Raw genomic sequence first — 19,815 nt, 5'->3', positions numbered from 1 at the left:
ACTGACTTAGAGTAAATCCCAACATAAAGAAGAAGAGCACAGAAGGCAAAATGGGACAAGTCTGGAATGCCAGGTTTACTCCATAATGTGTCATTTACCACTTGAGTAAATCTGCTCTGAAACATGTGATGGGTGAAATTCCCAAAGAAATAGGGCCTGAAATATTAGCTGTTGTAAGGCATAACCTTTAAATGATATTCAATTCATGTAGTTGTTAGTAAGGTCAGGACTGTTTGGCTTGTAATGAAAACTTTGTAAAGGTAAAAATTAAATAATTTTACGAGTGCACAAATACTTATGTCGCTGTTGACTGTTGTATCATCTCTCCACCAATATGTCCAAGTTAAGTATATTAACTTCTATTGTTTGGTTTATACACTGTGTTTCTCTCTTTTTTTTTTTTTTTTTAAGATTAAAGCCATCTCTGTTTTCACAAAACCACCCCATAGAAATCCCATCTTTACGTGAAATAATTTTTTAACATGAGTAGATTTCACACACTCACCAAATTTCATGCGGATATATTCATATGGATCTTCTTGCCAGAGCTCTTCATCAGCATCTGTATAGCACATCAATGGGAAAATAACATCCTGGATGATTCCCTGGAATAAAAAAAGAGATTGAAAGAGGTATGCACTACTAAATCAATCTCTGTATTCTGTCCTGTATTTTACAGGTTTGCTCCATCCTGTCACTTCCTCACATAAAATGGTAACATTCTAAAATTATTTGGATTTAGAGTGGATTTATGTGGCACTTCACAAAAGAGCAGATCTTTTATGTTTAGGTAGAGTTACAATACAACACAAGATACTAGATTGGCATTGGATAATGGCATGTGGAAATGATTCAACACCATAAATTCAGCAGCTAACACCATCTGCAAATATGTTGTTCTACTGTATTAGATTGTAATCCTTAATAAATTAAAGCACAAAGGAGAGACAGCAATAAATTAGCTGGCTTTGTTCATGTTTCAAGGTAACCTTCACTAAACTGGCTTAAACTCTTTCCACCAGCAATTTATAAGAGAAGTGCCTAAAAAGTGAATTGTAGCAAGGCTGGAAACACTCTACAGTAGTACTAATGTAGTCTTACAAGTAGTAAGGTAAGACTTCTGAGTCATCTAAATATTAAACCCCAAAAATGGCTTACTTGAATATGAGGTTTCAGATTCTTCCAGGTGACTGCATGAGACACTCCTTGATTGATGTAATTCAGCGTTTGCTGCAGAACTCTAGGAGCCATGTACTGCTTTTCCTTGTATTGATACAGCACCTTCAGCAACACCTGAAGATATCAGACCTCATTAAGAGCTTATGCTGAGCACAGACCCTTTTCACAATTCTACCCTCCCTCACAAGCCTACATAAGAACCCCTCAAAACTGAGCAAAACCCCCGTTTATTCATTAGGCTAAAATGGGTACTGACTAAGCCTGCTACCAAATGTCATTGTTAATTTTATAAGACAATCTGCAGCTCATATTGGGTGTTTGCACATCTTTTAAAAATACCATCCTTTAATAACACAAACCATCCATGCTAATTCACCACCAACACAGCCCAGGGGGCCTTGCCCTCTGAGGTTTATTATTCCATCTTCACTCTTTGGGGGCAGAAATTCACACTCAGCTACTGATCAGAACACTCTACACTCACAGTTTACTGATCTCATGCCCTCACAGCTGTGTGAGCAATATGTGTGTGTGTGGAGTGATCCATCAGTCACTCCCTTGGCCTTTCTGGCCTCAATTCTCCTGAGGTGGCATCCAGAACTCCTCACAGGGATCTAACTGTGTTCAAGTCCATGGCTCTCCACAAATAAGGTCATGACATGGACATGGGACCATGACCATTAATTAAATTACAGCTCACAGGAGAGTTTTGCATGGGTAATGCAAAGGGAATTCCCTGTAGCCCAATTCCAGGTCAGTGGAATCACTGCATCCTCAGAAGTATCACCAACTAAAGAGAAATAGCAAATCCCACTTCCAGGGTTTCATGGAAGTCTTCACATAAAAGAAGCATTTTTTAAAAAATCCAAACCCAAAGAGGCTGGAAAGATATTTATCTGTATTACCAAAATAAAAAACTAGGGAAAAAAAGACTCATTATTTTGAAAATGAATGCTGCTGACACCATTTATTACACAAACACTGAAGTGTTTTTCCCAAAGGAATTGCTTTGCACTTCAGTTTAAAGAAGATGCACTCATTCATCAAAATATTCACTGCTTTATAAAGTTTGTGCTCTAGATGCTTTATCAGTTCCCAGAGTTTGAACTGCTCATGTTTAAAAATTGTCAAAATTTAGACAGAAATTACTGTTTGATACCAACACCTGAGTACAAGGTTTTGGTGGCATTAGGTATTGAGTTAGGAGAGAAAAGAAAACAAAAGTTCAAACTTGCAGCTGTTTTGAGGACTATCCAAAAAGATGCATGTATAGTTGCATGATTCAGATGTAGTAGGTAAGATATAAAAAAAAGAAAATGTTTAAGAACTGCAGTGAGGAAAACAGGATGGACACTCTCAGGAAAAGAAAATAAAATTCTGTAACAGTGCCAAGGAACTACAAGGCAGCAGTGTCCAACCAGGGCTTAGTTCTGGCTCAAGTGAAGTCTCTTGAGCAAAACAGCTGCTAACACAAGGGATAAATTCAGGCTATTTCAGCTAGGCAGCTCAGCCTAAATTGGAAAAGCTAAGAAAATTTAGCTATAGTGAATGCTGAATGTACAGGATTGGTTTGGGGTTTTTTTGGGTTTTTTTTTTTTTTGGAGGGGTGGAGGTTACTCAATGAGAAGTAATTATGACAGTAATATTAACAGTATACTACAAGTTTATACTTGAACCACCTGTAGTCTCATGCCTTATATTCATCTATTACTCCTTTACTAAAAGGGTGCAAACACTTTAGAGAGTAGAGAGAACTCAATGAAACATATTATCCAAATTTGTATTCTACAGTATTTCATAGATTTCCAATTTCTGTAAAGAAACATATACTGCTCAAAAATCTTCCACAACATCTATTTGACAGATTCCATGTCCTGAACAGAGGCCTAAGATCTATCTTCTGCAGAAAAATGGAGGGCAGAACCTTAATACAGGTCTGTATGTCAAACTGTTAAAATTATCTTTTCTAAGAGGACTTTTGGGCATAGGCTTTTGTCAGAAGTTCATTTTATCTTGGAAGTGCAGAGCAACCAGTAAGGCCTTAAAGAACATGCAATCATTATCTGTCTAATGTCACCTAGGGGTGACAGGTGAGCACCTCAGGAAGCAATGCTGACACCACTTGCCTGAGAAGAATGTTGGGATATATTGCCTCACACTCAATGTGAAAAATCTTTTCCATACTTTGGCCAACTTTCAAAAAGCATGGATTTATGAGATACTTTCACTATATTTCTTCTTTTAAAGTCCTGCAATTCATTCTAATTTTATTAGAAATTAAGAGAACTGAAACTGAGCTAAGAACTCTTTGTCTGACTCAAAGGCTTTGAAGAAAGCATTCTGCACTGTGATATTTTCATAAATCAATAGTCTATTTGCATTTGCAACATTATAATCTTAAAATAAAGATATTTATGAACCAAATACAAGGAAATTTTATAAAAGCATACCTTAGGTTTTTAATTATTCCAAAGATTCTTTGCATACAGCAGACTCTAAAACACAGCACAAGTGGCAACTCCAAAACAGGGAGACAAATGGATAGGGAACATCAGAATTACCTGTCTATATAAGAGCCTCTGCTTGAGCAGGCTTTTGCAGAAGGCTGAAAATTTAGCATTTACAGACTTGAAGTCAAAAAACCCCTGTATCAAGAGATTAAAAGCTCTGAAGGTCAAGTACACCACATATACCTATCTCTTTCAGAAAGCAAAAAAAAATTGACAGCATTTGTCTGAAGCTCGACTGAGGACTTGTAAGTGGAAAGTTGATTGTGGTATGTGGCAAATTGATAATTTCTTTTTTTTAGCCTACAGACATCTCTGTTTTCAATACCAATGTGCTTGAAAAAAAATTGTGAATACCAGCAAGAAGCCTTTTCAGCAAATATTGAAATAAACAATCAATACTAACTCTAAATACCCCCCCACACTCAGTGTTTCTTACTTGCTGAACACCAACAGCAAAGGCTTTCAGGAAAACTTCAGCAAACTCGTTGTACTCCTTGGAAACATTACCAGGGCTTCCATATCTGCAATGAGAAGCAAGTATGTAAACTCAAGGGTGCAGCAATATTGTTGACTTAAATATTTGCCTGGGGCTTTTTGAAGATAATAATGGAAGGGAAAATACCTCTCAAAGAGCCTAGCTAAGATATGCAAAGCCCACTTCTTGCATTTCCACCAAGGCAACTCAGGTCTATCATCTTCATCAACCTGAAGGGTTTCCTTTAGGAAAAAAAAAAAAAAAGACATTATTTACCAATTATTCACAACGAGTTCAAATTATATGTGATTTGAGCAACTACATAGTATATCTTGCCATTTGCAAACATGCCATTTGCACTTCTAGCTTAATAAAAGTATGAAGTACAGCATATCTAAAAATAAATCTCATGAAATATACCTAAATGACCAATAAATTTGTGAAACAAGAAGCCAAAATAAGTTTTACAAATAGAACTCTCATACAAGCTACATATTTTTAAAATTTGTTTAGTCTAAAACTCTCTGTTTAGCCTAATATTTTTTTATTTATTATTTTCTTGGTATCTGTAGAGAAAAAAAGAATGCAGAACTAAAATATTAAACTGTTTAACATTCTAATGAAAGAAAAATACTTAAGCTTAAAGACATAAAAAGCCAAAAGTCACTTACAGCTGGAACATCCCTATCGACAACAGTCTTCAAAATTTCTATCCACTCAGTCAGGTTTTGCTGATTTATCAACTCCAAAGGTAATGTGTACTGGTTAAAAAAAAAAAAAAAAAAAAAAAAAAAAAAAAAAAAAAAGCAGAAATAATTTTTGAGTTGCTTTATAATAAATTTATGTTCTTTTACAGTTTGAATTTTAGCTTTCAAATCTTTGCCTACATTTAGCTACCATGAAAGATTAGCAATTTACCTCAAAAACCAAGCTAAAGAACTCAACACAACTTAACCTATATCCTATATATCCCTAAAGGTGCTAGAGGTCTTTGCTCCAGTTCGTTGTGCTATGCAATGCTCAAATGCTACTCAAATGGATGTTACTCTAATTTCTGAAGCATTTAACAGCAGTTCCATTACAAACTGCTTTATTTACACTGGTAATTCTCTGCAGGCTGGCCTCCACAATCTGTCCTTGACAACTATTTTTCTCTCTGGTTTTCCAGCAAACACCCTACCTTAGAGGATGGCACGTGCAACTTTTATCTAATGGCAACCAGGAATAGCACTGTTCAGAAGTAAAAGCACAAGACAATCAGAAACTTGTGATTCATGGAGCTGAGTAGTAGGGAAAATTATTCAGATGTAATCTAATACTGTAATATTTCTGTCATCCACTATTTTAAGGAAAATCATAATGCTTTAAATTATTGTTCAAGTATATTAAGAGTTTTTTACCTGGACAAGGGCATAAAATATTTTGAAGATCTGTTTCTGGATGAGGACAGACTGGTCTGATGGGTCATTCAAGAGCTGAATGAAGCTGTCCTTCAGGACTGGCAGAAAATGTTGCATTGCAGCTATCAAGGGACTCCGCTCCTCTGGCTTCTTGTACCTTCACAGAAGAACAAAACCAGTTTTGTAGTTCTTTCAGGCAGCTTTAAATTGAAAAACCTCACCTTGCCCCAGTGTAGGCACAAATAGGTTATATGACAGCTCATAACAACCTGTGACTGAAGAAGAAATCCTAGCCAGTTCCTGTGACACAATTGGAAATAAAGCCTTAGCCAGACAGTGTTACCGATGAGAAACACACTAATCTGAGTTCACAATTTATCAAAATATTTGCAGAACCTAGATTGCTTCACTGGCACTGGATAAAGCAAACTGAGAAGTCTCTCACAGCCTGCTGTGATGGCTCTCACATCTCATAATTTGCTTTGCCCAAAGCCAACAATCTGCTAGAGAAGTGGGATTCCAGGCTGTGGGACAGACTCTGGAGCAGGCAATCACCCTTGAAATAAAACCTCAGACCTTCTATGCTGGGGACAGCCCACCAGCTTGCCCATGCTGAAAACAAGGCTCCACTTCCTTTCTCATACATCTCAAAACTCCTGAAAGGAAACAAAGCCACATTTTGAAATCTTTGCCCTAAATTTTAACTTATACACAGGAAACTCCTAATTGATTCAAGAGTTATCACAGAAGAGCAGGATCTTATCTATACTAGTGATGACAATAACAAGGTAAAGTATCATTTTTATAATTGTGCATTTATTTCTTGATTCAGCAATTAATACTTGTCAGACTCCTGAACTCCTGTGGGAGACTTCTGGGTGAGAGGATTGAGCTTTGGTATGATTTGTTTTTCAAACACATTTTTGGTAGATTTTTCATTAATATTAAATATCAATACTCAGCTTCCTAAACAGTAGCAATTTTCAGAATATAACAAGAAAAAGACTACTCAATCTGCTGCCAGATGGTATGTTCTGTAAGAGCTACTACAAAACACTGAGCTCTGAAATCCTGTTCAATAATAGCTGTCATACATTTTCTGAACCAGAAACCCAAATTAAAATTAAATGTTGCTCAGAAAAATTCAGTTTCTAATTTTCACCAAAACAAAAGGAAAAAAGACTAGAAAAAACTACTATGTGAAGAACAGCTATTTGATCTTGCTGATTGAATATGAAGGATGGGGGGGGGGGGGGGAAAGTGAAAAGTTTCAAGATATTTATGTCCCATGTCAAGGAAGAAAAAATTCAAACCTTGAATATTCCTACAACTCAGGCAGTAAGAACTTGATCAAAGTCATAACATTACAGATTCGTGTCCCACTAAACTGAGTGAACCACAGTGAAATGTGCACATTTCTCCATGATTGGTGACATGAAGCTCACTCTTGTTGACTCCACCAGAAAGCTGAGCAAGCAGGAGCTGTTCCTGGCCTCAGCTGAAGTGTTTGATCAGCTGAAACTACAGACACACCTGTTACCTTGTCACACAGTGACTGCACTCAGATCCCTACACATGGATTTCTATCCTCATCTTTCACTACCACTCAGCACTTCTTCATTTACAGCTCACAGATCCCTGCAGCATATTTAGTTAGAGATGTTTAAGCTGAAAATTTTTTGCTTTCCTTTCCTAGCAGGACTTGAAATTTTCAGCCACTAAGGAAACTCCCACTTGGGATTACAAAGATCTTTATGGCATTCCTGTAAAAGTATTTTTGAGAAACTGACATTCCCTGTTTTACACTGATTGACGTAAAATTCGTGAAATTAGATGGAAAATTTTCCACCCAACATTTTAAATCAAGAACCTGGAACAGAAATGTTATGTATTCCAATGCTGTGAAAGAGTAAGTTGTAGATTTCATCAGTTCCACTACTACAATTCTCTGACTCTGGGATTGTCCTTTCCTCTGCTCACCCAAGTGCTCAATCCAAAATCAGTTAACTAATTCTGAGCTCCCAATACTCCCAAAAGTTTCACACTTTGAAACTTTTGTATGGTTACTGTCACCAAGTACTAGAGTACAAATTGTTTAAAAGTTTAAACTTAATTTAAATATTAAATTCCTGCAAAAGTCATGACTTTGAGCAGACTTTCTTACTGCCTATAATCTATAAAAAACAACTACCACATTAAGGTTTTAAAACATCTTTTTTTCCTGTATTCAAACTTCCAATGAAGACAGTTTTTCTGTAATTTTTAGTGGAGAAGATACATGAGCCAGCATCTGTATAGCAAGTAGACAAGACTACTTTATAAGATTACATTTCCATCTTTGTGCAGTCCCATGGACAATTCTAGTACAAAAAATACACACCAATGTAATTTCAGCTGGTTTATACAGAGAAACACCAGAAGGAACTTACTCATAGTTTTTCACAAGTTGATAAAGACAGAGAAGAATTCCAAGCCAACAAGCACTATTATCAGACTGGAGATAAAATCCAATTTTCTCCACAACTGCAGTCCAGCGACTTGGATAATCATACTTGATAATGTGGTGAATGCAAGTAGTAAGCTGTACCCTGAAATCAAAAGCACAACAATTAAGTTAGTTACCATTGTTATTTCAATAATAATTAATTAATTAATTAATTCTTGTAGTGTTGAAGCAGCAAATACTGTCCATACTTAGACTTCCTTTTTGTTTAGAAGGTTTAGGTTCTGTAGCTTCTGCTTAATATTCTCCATTTAAGGAATTTTAAATTTCTACATGCTACACAAGCTGAAAACTGTTTTTTCCATCTACATGAATTCTATGTTTAGGATACACAGTGTGTGATGCTTAGCACGTGGGTGATCTTGGCTGGTAAAAACCAAAGGAACAAACCCAACAGTCAGAATTCATGCAGAGGCTATAACTGTGCACCTGATGAGCTCAGGAGAGTGGATAATGGCTTCTACAATGTTCTCACGGATACAGTGTCTGTCCTCTTCTGGGATGGAGTAAGGTGGGATCTCTCCTGGAGCACTTTCACGGTCTGGCCAATACTGGGTTATCATATTTTTCAAGTAGATAACCCCTGTGAAACAAGAGTGGCAAATCAGCTGACAGCCATTCAAAGGATAAAACAAACACACATCTTGCAAGCAAGTATTTTTTGGAACAAAACTGAGCAAAATTACAAAAGTGTTGGCCCTTCCTAAGTATGTGAACCAAAATACATAAACCATGCAAGTTATTAACCCAATAATTTACTGAATTGATACTATTTTAACCATTTCATACAAAAATACTAAAAGTATTGTTTTTATCTGTGATTCAGGTAAGTAGCTGTGGAACTATTTAGCAACACATTTCTGAAAAATCCATTACAATGACTTTCTCAATATTTTCATTAAAATTGAAAAAGAAAAGCTGATCAATATAATGGCAACCTAAAACATCCCTTGTAAGCAAAAAAAAAAAAAAAAAAAAAAAAAAAAAGCAAATCTAAGTTTGTGATACAGGAAGGAATGCTAGAGAAACAGAGCTCCTTTATACCCAGGTTATGGGCTACAGCAATTTGTGGCAATCAGGCTCCTGGAACAAACCTGCATTTACCATTTGACAACCAAATGCAAACTGCTTGTGTGGCAGAATATAAATCACAGCACTTAGAAAAGTACTTACAATGTGCAACAGGAAATCTCAAATGGCAAACTGCTAACAAAGCTACTGTTAATCTAATTCTATCCACAAAGCAACTTCTCTTCCTAAATTTCATATGCACCTTTTGAAGATTCAGAAACCAGAGGATTTCTGAAAGTGTCTGCAGAGGTCAAGAAACACTCAGCAGATTATCACAAGACTGAAGTGATAGAGACTTCAGCCAGCCCTCAGAGGGATTTATCATTAATTGCTTTGCAAACACACACTGTCTGTAAGCTGGACCTTGAATGAGCCATCCCCATGCTCCACAGGATGCTTTGGTTTAATTGGCTTATGTGGAGGAGAGTGAAATTTCAGAGGTTTTCTTAAGGCTTCTTTTACAATGTTGTACTTGTAAAGCAGAAAGCTTTTGGAATCATCATTTCAATGGTACCCCCAAGCAGTAAGATAAAAATGCAACCCAAGTTTAGGCTACAATTTAGAGTAGTCTACTATATAGAAGGCCCAAATAAGCAACTCAGATCACACCCTCCTGACCAGTCAGAAAACCCACTGCAGTATTGTAGTAAAAACCTCTATCAAGGAATTAGAACAGCTTTAAAGTGATGTTTGGAGCTGTCAATAATCAACATCCAATTTTACTGATGGCTCATATGTATATAAGAAGGTTCCAAAAGACATAATTTGCTTTCTTCCACTCAGTATCTTTAGAAACATCAGTGTTCACAGTACAAGTTTCAATGACCTCCTTGGACCAAGTGCACCAGCATCATAAACCACTCTGCTTTCCCCAGGAATGTTCATTAGAGATAAAGGGGGAGAATCATTCCAAGAGCCAGACACACCTTTTCTTTCTGTCTTCCTTGTTCAGTGTATGGTGCCAGATAATAGCTTGTGATGACTGCCATTTGAGCAACTCCCAACTTGAGTGCTTGACATTAAAACCATTAGAATTCTTTAACAGTATCTGCATGTATGCACCATTAGAGTAGATACAATGAAAAAAAAAATATTTGAAAACTTGCCTGCCTGTCTCACTGGTAAATCCAGTTGCTCGGACATAGTGATCTGAAGCAGAGTTGAAACAAAGTTCACTGACTTATGAGCCTATGGAGAGGGGAGAAAAAAATAAAAAGAAAAAAAAAAGAGTTAAGTTTTAGAATACTCCCATTAAGTTTTACAGTATCTTTACAATGATGTAATGCAATCAATAGAATACCAGCAATTCAGCCAGTTGCACAGGAGTCAGCTAATCAGCCAAAGCATTCCAAAGTTTTGTGCTCACTGTATTTTGAAGACAGCAAGGGGCAGAAAAAACCCTAGTGTTTAAGGTAAGAGTTGAAGAAATCACATGTTCCCCATTCAGAACAAACACTTGAAGCAAGAGCACCTGGACTACCCAAAAAACTCCAGCACAGCAAGTTTGCAGTGACCTTTAGCAAGGTATGAGTTCATTATATAACAAGCTAAGGAACAGATGGGAACTATATTTTAAAACTAAGTCCAACTCCTACTTCATCTTTCTGAAAAATCAGTTTCAAGGGACCACTGATGCACTACTGCAGCAGCTGTCCACAGAACTACACAACAGCAAAGCAACAGCAGGGAGACCCAAATGGAGACACATCTGCAGAGTAACAACTTCCCAAGGATGTGCAGAAGTTTCACTTAGAAAGAAAACAAAATGTTTTTCTTACCACAATGAGAGCTGTCCCTGACACATTAAGGATTGGATTTTATTTCCAATGAGGAAACAAACCTTAACGTTATTATAACATCCTATACCCACCTTTCCCAAGACTCAAGAACTCCAGACAATATATCAATTTAAGAGTTGCAATCCTTAAAAACTAACTCTGCTTTTCTTAACTGAAACCAAACATTATTTTCCTCGAGGCGAAGAGTCCAAGGACATGAGTTACAATGGGAAATCCCTATTTTATGCATGGAAAAAAAACTCAAAAGGGAGGTCAAGGCCTAGAATACTTATCCACAAAGGCTGTGTGACCTTATCCTTAAGAGATATTCTGCTGGACAAGTCCTGATCTACCTCATCCAACTTCCAAACAGCTTTGCTATTCTGCTTTATCTTTACTTCTGTGACAATGTTTCCTATGTTCTTTGCAGTTCCCCTATCAAAGACAACTGCATAGATCCACATAATTTAACCTGTTGTACTCTTAGGAAAACACGTACCCACTTGTTACTCTCAAAACCATTGAAATTACATTATTGATGAAAACCAAATGGCTGCCTCAGATACTGCAGCAACTTCATATTCTAAGAAGAAATAACAGAAATTATTCTTCCCTTCCCTTAGTGGGACCAAAAGCTCTTCAGACAGTAGGAAATGATGTCAAGACTCCTCCTAAACATGTACCACAGCTCAGCTCACTCCTACAGTACTAGAGTTGTTCTCTTCAACTTTCAATTTCCTGAGCAAATATCTCCAACAGGTTCCAGTACAAACAAGTGTAAAAGGGACATTGGTAGTCAGATTTGGTTAGTGCAGCTTGTTTTCTATCTCCTGTTCTTTGAAACAGATTTCAAATGAAGAACAAACTTAAGAATCTGCCCAAAATGTTGAAACACTGTTGTACACCTTCACTAAAACTCTACAGGCTCCAGAGCACCCAGAAGCATCTGGTCCCACTGAAATGTTTATTTGCAGAGTGTGATTTGATGAACTGAGAGTAACTGACACTGCAATATGAGCACATGTCTTGCTGACCCATGCCCCTCTGATATTCCCCAAGTCCTCAAGAAGCAAACACACTTTCAAATGAGAAAAATAATTTAAAAAGCAATTCTCTTTAAAAGCCAAGTTGAATAAATAAATTTAAAAAATAAAATTGACTAGTTGGGTTTGATTTCTCCTACAGCTCCAGGCCCGTTAAGTTCCTCCTTTCCTTAAGGAACATTAATAGACACAGAGAGTCCTGCAGCACATTCCAAATGACATCAGAGCCTAATTCAGCACAGCACTCAATTACACGCTTAACATTAATGCCAGCGGAAGTGCTCCTGTATTTAACATGTTGCAAACCTGAAGAAAGCTTTCAGTTTCAATAACCTTTAACTCACCTCCAGATAAGGTCATATTAGTCTGCATAAAATGGGCTTAAAAGTGCAAACTGGTGTCTTTCCACAAGGGGTATAAATTTAACAGATAGCTTTTCTAAAGTGAAAATTTGCAATGTTTGCAAAGTCAGAAGCATTTAATCCTATAATTTAAAAAAAATTAAGGATTACTTTCCCTTTCCCATGATAAATGACTGCTATTCTTATAATAAAAATCATCAATTTCAGCAACAAATATGGAAATAATGCCTAAAAGCTACTAAGGAACTAACAGGAAATCCAAAAGAAATTAAATTAAAATATCTTATGTCTTAAAAGAAACAAAAAAATAGCAGTTTGCAGAACTGCCACACACTGGAAGTTAATAAAAAAACCCAAAGAATGTTTTCTTCATTTACAAAGACAGGACTGAGCCTGTGCCTATAGCAGGCTACAGAAGCTCCCTAGAAATATCAGTTCTATTAGGATGTGGGATTAATAGATTTTCCTCAGGTTCTTTGAACTATAGCAAGCTTTAAGGGACAAAACTGAAACATCTACACTGTTATCTGTTTTCTAAGGTTTTTAAAAAAAAAAATCTTACAAGTATCATCCTTATTAGCATCTGAAGCATCAAACTCCAACCAGCCTCAAGGATGAACTGCTTTATCACCTTTAGTGGTTCAAAGCAGATTCAGCAGAGATATAATCTGTGCTTTTAATACAAGTAAAATACCTTGTACTTGCCAATCAAAGCCTGCTCTTAATCCTCTCTGTTAAGACCTACATTCACACAGAGCTACACTAACACTTCCATGCATTCTCCTGGAATATAAAGGAGTCCCAAACTCTTCACAATGACCTCCTTCCCAAGCCACTGAAAGGTGATTGCAGAGAAATGAGATGTGGGGATGAGTAAGGACAGATCCATGAAGACAAGGGTGTACTGAATGCTCAAATAAAACACCAAGCACCACAATCACCTCACCTGCTCCCTTGCTCTCTTCACTCAAAAAGAACATCCAATGTTTTACTGGCACTTGGAAAAAAACAACTGAACCGAAAATAAGTCACCATCATAGGTGCCTTTTTGTATCTACAGCATTACAAAATACTGAATCCACCAGCTATTTCCAATCTTTAATTATTGTACTCCCTCAACAAGGCTGCCTCTCAGGACAGCTTGCTCCCCTTCACTGACCACACTGCTAAAAAAAGCAACCATAATAACAAAAACCCACACCTATTTTAGGTTCATTTTTGAACTAATATCAAGATTTCACAATGGTCACAATCACATACTCTAAACTGCATAAAGAACAGAAAATTTCTAAGACTTTAAAGTTTTGATATTGGTAAAATTTTGACTTTTATTCTGTTTCTCTTTGTTTACAAGTACCATTTAAAAGTAAACATTAAATTTAGAGAACTACAGTATTTTTTAAAAGACAGTTCTGTCACAGAAGTCAGTTTTCCAGCACTTAACTCAGCATTTAAAGAAAAACAAAACCAAAACTCATGTCAAGTCCTGCCCCCTTACAAAAGGTCCAACATGCCATGTCACTGGTATGACTTTGCTGTCTAAGAGCCAAAGAATTCAGGGACTTTTCCCAAGAGCAATCTTTGCTATGCAGCCTGGCTAGCTGAGGAATGTGTTCTATCAGACCACAAACCTTGCACCACTGTCTGTTAACACCAATCACTGCTCCAGAACACACAATCTTCTTGCACAGCCCATTGCAGTTTTTCCTAGCAGGGTTGCTTTGTTAGACAAGTGCTAAAAGAGACTTTTGAGAAAAGTATCTTAGCAGCTGCATCATCCAAAAGAGGCATGAAGTTCAAAGCTAACATTGAAGTGACCAGTTCATGGCATGTCAACTATGAATAGTTAATTACAACGTGGAAAAGCACTTTTCCTCCCATAATGATACTCACTGCAGTAAGTTACATTAATCTTTAATGCTGGAATATTCATTTCTCACACAAAGCCTGTGTGCCTCTAAATGATAAAAACAAGTTTCATCTTGGGTAAAAAACCCTCCATACATTCTTTTCAGACATCAGGAAGCTGACATACCATAACAAACACACTACAGTAGGCACCTCCTTTAGTGTTGCCCAAAAAAGCAGAACAGATGAGCAACACTTACTATATGCTGCTGAACTGGAACCCCAGGATATTTATATTGCTGTTCAAACTAGCACACATGTGAATAAAGGCTAACATTTTAAAAATAAAGTAGATTTAAAAAAAAAAAAATTCAACGCTTCTCCTTCATTCCAGTTTGTGGAAAAAAAAAATCTACATGCAATTTTTGATCTGGGCCATAGCAGGACACAACTATTACACTGAGATGAAACTTTTCTTATAGAAAGGTAAGGTCGGGAGCTGTAAGGCCAAGCTGAATCAGCACACTGCCCTGTAGCACTCTTTTAATTCTTTTTTATGAACTCAGCAGGTGTGGAAGTCACTCTGACCTCGGGTTTTTGCAAGCCAGCTCCACACCTCTTATGCAGCTACAATGTATATGCAAACCTGTTTAATGTCCACAAAAGATACATACACTAACCAGTTCCTGCAAACAACCCCAGGCTCCTTTCATCACTGTGCTTCTGCAAGTTTGAGTGACTTTTGCTCTATGCTGGCTGAGGAAAAAGCAATGTGCTCCCAGCAGAGGCTTGCTAGGCACACACAGGAACTATCTGCCAAGTCATGAGAAAGTGGCAAGTGGCCCTTTCTGCTCAGATTTTACCTCGTGCTGGGCAACTTGCACCAAGAAGGAAACTTCTTCCCAGAGGAGCCAAGGCTCCCTCGGTTCCTTACTGCCCCCAAGGGGATTCCTGGAGTGGGACCAGCCTTGGCATATGCAGCTTAAAGCACCCTGTTCCAACACCCCTCACCCAGCAGATGAGGGAAGTGAAAGTAACCAAGCACTTGGGGTAAAATGTCACACCAACAACTTCAAAAGAGACCCCATGACCTGGTAACCAAAGCAAAGAAACTCATGCTCTGTTCTTTTTCTCAAGCTACAATATAGAGCTGTAGATGTTACACATGTGGACCACGTTAGGAAAGTTTTAAAAATAATTCAAACTGGAGGTAACACTATAAACACTTCGCCCCAAGTATCCATAGCATTCCAGCAATTGGGAAACCCTGTCTGAAAGACTCCATGTAAGAAGCAGCTTGCCTCTTCCCTTTTGACAAGGTTTCATTCCTGAACTCTCAGCAGCTGAGAGTCCAATCATTTAATGTAGCCACTCCATCCTTCTGACATTTGCAGCTATCAAGCAGGCAGTGAAAGGCACTGAACTAGGCCCCACTGCACTGTTAAATCAATGGTGATGGTGGCCAGCCAACAAGATTTCCTCTTTATCCTTTCCCTGCCACTCATTAGAACATGAAAAACCTTAAATGTAACTCCTGAAAGACACTTTCCAGTACAGCATCAGGATGTCTTCCTAAACAAACTGTTGAGCTCTGACTTATAAAAATGAGTTATACAGGATTGCACTGTTTTGCCCTTAAACATTGTTATTAGTCCAAAAAGATGTCTTACTAGCTCAGATAGAGGTTTATCTCAGAGACTTACAAGACATACATCACAGTGAAGTTATAAATTCCCTGGAATTACAAACAAAAAACCTGCAAGGAAAGTATTATCTAGCAACTGCACCTTTATAAATATGGTGATATTAAAAGATGAAACAACACTGTGTATTGTTTTCAGAGTGCCATTCCATGGCTGCATGGTTTGAAATATCTATTTTCATCACAATGTCTGAGAAATACTTTATGCATGAAGCACAAAGACTAGCTCAAAAGGCAGCAATGTCTTCCTGCTGCTCTCCAGCAGCTTACTTGAAGAGTTTGGTTCTAAGTCCTGGTAAAACACAGCTTTCCCCTGTGAGACAGAGATGGGTGAACACCTCAGGGTACCAAAATTCTCAGACACAAGAGCCAGTGATCTCATTCCCTGTAACTTCTTTACACAGTGAAAAAAAGTAAAGACCAAGAGACTGAAATATCTGTTTTTTAACATTATCTCAACTCTGAAAGATCTCACAGCCTTTTATGTGCAGGCAATATAACCTGATAAAACTTAGTGAAAGCAGAAATAAAGCATAGAATGATTCATGATTTAGAAAAAATAATAGAGCCTGGACAAATCAAGAATCATATACGCCAGTTCCCTTCTCCAGTCAGAACTTTGTTGATTGATAGGATATGGTGAAGACAAATCCAAATACTTGGTTAACTCTTGCACTAATCAGAAATATCAATTACTGGCTGATGCACAGTCTTTACAGGTAAGGTAAAATGACCATTCTGCTGAAAGCCAGACTTTCTCCAGGCACTTCTGAAAAATTAAAGATAAACTGAAAGGTCAAGCAAGGACAACTATTAAGCTAAAAAAACACCTGTGCAGCCTGGCCATGTGCAAGAACAGTGTTCACTGCTGCTGTGCTCTCTTCTTTACAGAGAAAGAGATCCTCATACCTGTAATTTAGTATTAACTGGTAAAAGAACTGCTCTAACACTCAACAAATTTAGACCAGCATCCTGCAAGAAAATGCATAACTGACTTCAATAAACCTAAGTAAAACCAATACCATACAGGTGACTAAAGCTGCACATATGTGTAAGGGCTTGCAGACTTCTGGTTTAGCACATTTTTTTGTGACAATGTATCTGTGAAAGATTAGTGATGCTCCATTTCCCACAACAAAGAATTCTTACACGCTGGTTCAATAATATCTCTTGTTTTTAAAGGGGCACAAATATTCAGATTTCACACCAATTTAGCACTTGTGTGGTACACGATGGACCATGGGGTTTTGGTTCCAAAATGAGAACAAAAGCCAGTGGCCAGCAAGCATGATCCTTCCTGCAAGAGTTTGCCATTTGCTGAAGATCCCAGCTGGCAGAGAACGTTAATTTCCTGCACCTTCAGCAACTCAATACCTGCAGAAAATAACTAAAATAGATTTCATGCAAGTTACTATATATAAATATTGACATCCATTGAACACACACACACAAAAAAAAATGCATTTTGGGGCCAGCTTAAGATTTCATAGATATCACTGTCTTTATAGGCCATCTCATTTTCTGCATTTTTGATTTAAATGACAAACACTAATACACTTTTTAACAGAGGGAATGGAAAAGACAAGCAATTGTTTTATTCAAGCCTTAATTAGCCATTGAGTAGTTTTAGAGCTATCTATTTCAAAGGTACCTAACATCTATTTGTCATTCACTTGTTGAACAATATGTAGGAATCATTTTTTTATTTTCTGAGAAGCTATACCTTTAGCTTTTGAAATTTTCTCCACTGCCAGCAGAACATTTGGCCCACCTTTATCTAAGCTCTGCTGAACATCTGTTGCACTGCATGAATATTGCCAGGCCTGAAGTCTGCTTCAGAGCAACAAGGAAAAATGTCTGTGGAAAAAGCCAACTAAAAAGCTGCCACACAGGCTTATCCTTCCCCTCCTCCATCAAGACATCCTCTTTTCTCTGTGTCACACATTAAAACACTTTTGTTATCCAAACGTCTACAAGCCCCGTAGCTGCGTGTCACAAAGTTTTCACCTATCAGGTGAAGTTAAGCAGAACCAAAATATGATCTTGCAAAGGTGAATCCCGTGGAGCTGCTGGTTTTTGATGGCGGTGTGCAGGTGAGCGCGGCCCGTGCCCCGCACACGTGTCCGTGTCCCCGCAGGGCTCAGCCCCGCTCAACCGGAGCCCGCGGATGGGAGCAGCACCCCGGCCCGCCGGACCCAGCCCAGCTCAGCCCCGGCCCCTCGCACAGGCTGACAAGGGATGGGCTCTTGCTGCCTCCTTCCCCGCCGGCAAATCAGCGCGTTCAGCACCAAAGGCTGATTTCGCTTAGATGGTGCCGGGCAGGGCTGTGTCCAGCGGGAGCCACCGAGGGAGGGCCTGCACAAGGGCGGCTTTAAACCCCCCGAGCGGATCACCGCTGGCCCGGCTGAGCCCGGAGACAATGGAGGCAATTTGTTACCGCGGGAGAGGCACGGGGGCCCGGCCGCTCTCCGCCGCTGCCCCCCGGCCGAGCAGCCCCGCCCGGCCCGGCCCGGCCCCGCTGCCATGTGCGGGGACAATGCGCCCAGGCCCGGCCGCGAACGCCGGACGCGCCCGGCGGGAAGGGGCCGCGGCCGCGGGCGGGCGGGCCGAGGAGCCGGGGGACCCGCTCTGCCCCCGCCCCGCTCCCCCTCCCCCGGGCCGGCCTCGTCCGCGCTCCCCGGCGCCGCGGCCCCGGCCCAGGCCCGGCGGCGCCCTCACCTCGTTGAGCTGTCGCTCGGCGGCTTCGCGCAGCGCCGGGTCCATGGTGCCCCGCAGGGCCTCGATGATGCCGCTGGGGTCCATGGCGGGGGCAGCGCGGGGGGCGGAGGGCAGGGGCCGGGGACGCGCCGAGCGCACATGGACCCGCCGCCTCCAGCGGCCGCCGGCGCGAAAGGAAGGGAGAGCGCCAAGAGCCCGGATAGAGCTGCCCCCGCCGCCGACGGGAGCGGCGCCCCTTCCGCCGCACGGCCCGCCCCGCCCCGCCGCGGGGCGCCCCGGGAGATGCAGTCCGGGCACCGGCACCGGGGAGGCGATCGGGGCGCGGCCGGGCACCGACACCGGGAGATGTGATCGGGGCACGGCCGGGCACCGGCACCGGCGAGTTGCGATCGGGGCACAGATAGGGCCGGGCACCGACACCGACCGGGATGCGCGGTCTCGGCCCTCAGGAGCCGCCTCAGCAGCTGGGCCCCGTCCGAATGTGCCGGGAGCCGCGGTCCGGCTCCGCTCCGAACCGAGCTCCTCGGCCGCGCCAGCGCCGTGAGGGATTTTCCTTGTTTTAGCGAAAATCCGCCCTTGAGAATCCCTCCCGCATCCGCGGTGTCGGCGGGGCCCGTGCGGCTCAGCGAGGAGGGAGGAATGCGTGGGTTTGCTTTATCCTGGGCACGAGGAGCTCCGTGCTGGGTTTAGGGTGGTGGGTAAAGAGAGGAGAGCCAAAATCCTGAAGATGTGTCAGGGTTTTGTCAGAAAATCAGTATAAGCAGAGCTGTCGCCCGTGGAAGGTCTAGACAGGCTTCCTGAGGGAGCTGGGGGTGTTTAGCAGGAGAAAAGGAGGCTCAGGAGATCTCGTGTCTCTGTGGCTCCCTGAGAGGAGCGTGTAGAGGTGAGGCTCATCTTCCTGCTGTGCCTGCAGAGGAGCCAAAGCAATGGCCTAAGATGAGACAGGGGCGATTCTGATTAAATGTAATTAAAAATGTTCCCTGTCAGCGTGGTCAGTGAGTGGAACAGGCTCTTGCCAGGTTCAAGAGACGTCTGGAACTGGTGCTGGGTGATGTGGGTTACTGGGTTACAGGGGCAGGGCTGGGCTGGTGCTTGGACAGGATGGTCCTGAAGGTCTCTTCCAGCCATGACTATTCCATGACTCAATGATTCTGGAGGCTTTGGCTCAGTCACAGAGCCATAACTAAACTGCTTAACTTGGTTCTCTGTAAGTCACTTCTGTAGGA

General features: G+C 40.4%; 1 protein-coding gene across 1 annotated transcript in view; it reads right to left on the bottom strand.

Annotated features, from left to right (window-relative positions):
* IPO7 (importin 7) overlaps positions 1-18,889 on the bottom strand; it is a 34,296-nt gene extending 15,407 nt beyond the window's left edge. Inside the window, exons 1-10 of the mRNA XM_079309534.1 lie at positions 18,590-18,889; positions 10,245-10,326; positions 8,497-8,650; positions 7,994-8,152; positions 5,565-5,721; positions 4,836-4,925; positions 4,312-4,406; positions 4,126-4,210; positions 1,159-1,293; positions 506-605 (exon numbers count right to left, since the gene is read on the bottom strand). Coding sequence (XP_079165660.1) covers positions 506-605; positions 1,159-1,293; positions 4,126-4,210; positions 4,312-4,406; positions 4,836-4,925; positions 5,565-5,721; positions 7,994-8,152; positions 8,497-8,650; positions 10,245-10,326; positions 18,590-18,673 — 1,141 coding nt within the window. The 5' untranslated portion in view covers positions 18,674-18,889. The remainder of the gene's footprint in view (positions 1-505; positions 606-1,158; positions 1,294-4,125; positions 4,211-4,311; positions 4,407-4,835; positions 4,926-5,564; positions 5,722-7,993; positions 8,153-8,496; positions 8,651-10,244; positions 10,327-18,589) is intronic.
* Between the last annotated feature and the right edge of the window lie 926 nt (positions 18,890-19,815).

The sequence above is a fragment of the Erithacus rubecula genome, assembly GCF_903797595.1.
Source record: "Erithacus rubecula genome assembly, chromosome: 6".
Taxonomy (NCBI): Eukaryota; Metazoa; Chordata; class Aves; order Passeriformes; family Muscicapidae; genus Erithacus; species Erithacus rubecula.
This window is presented reverse-complemented; position numbering and strand designations above follow the sequence as displayed.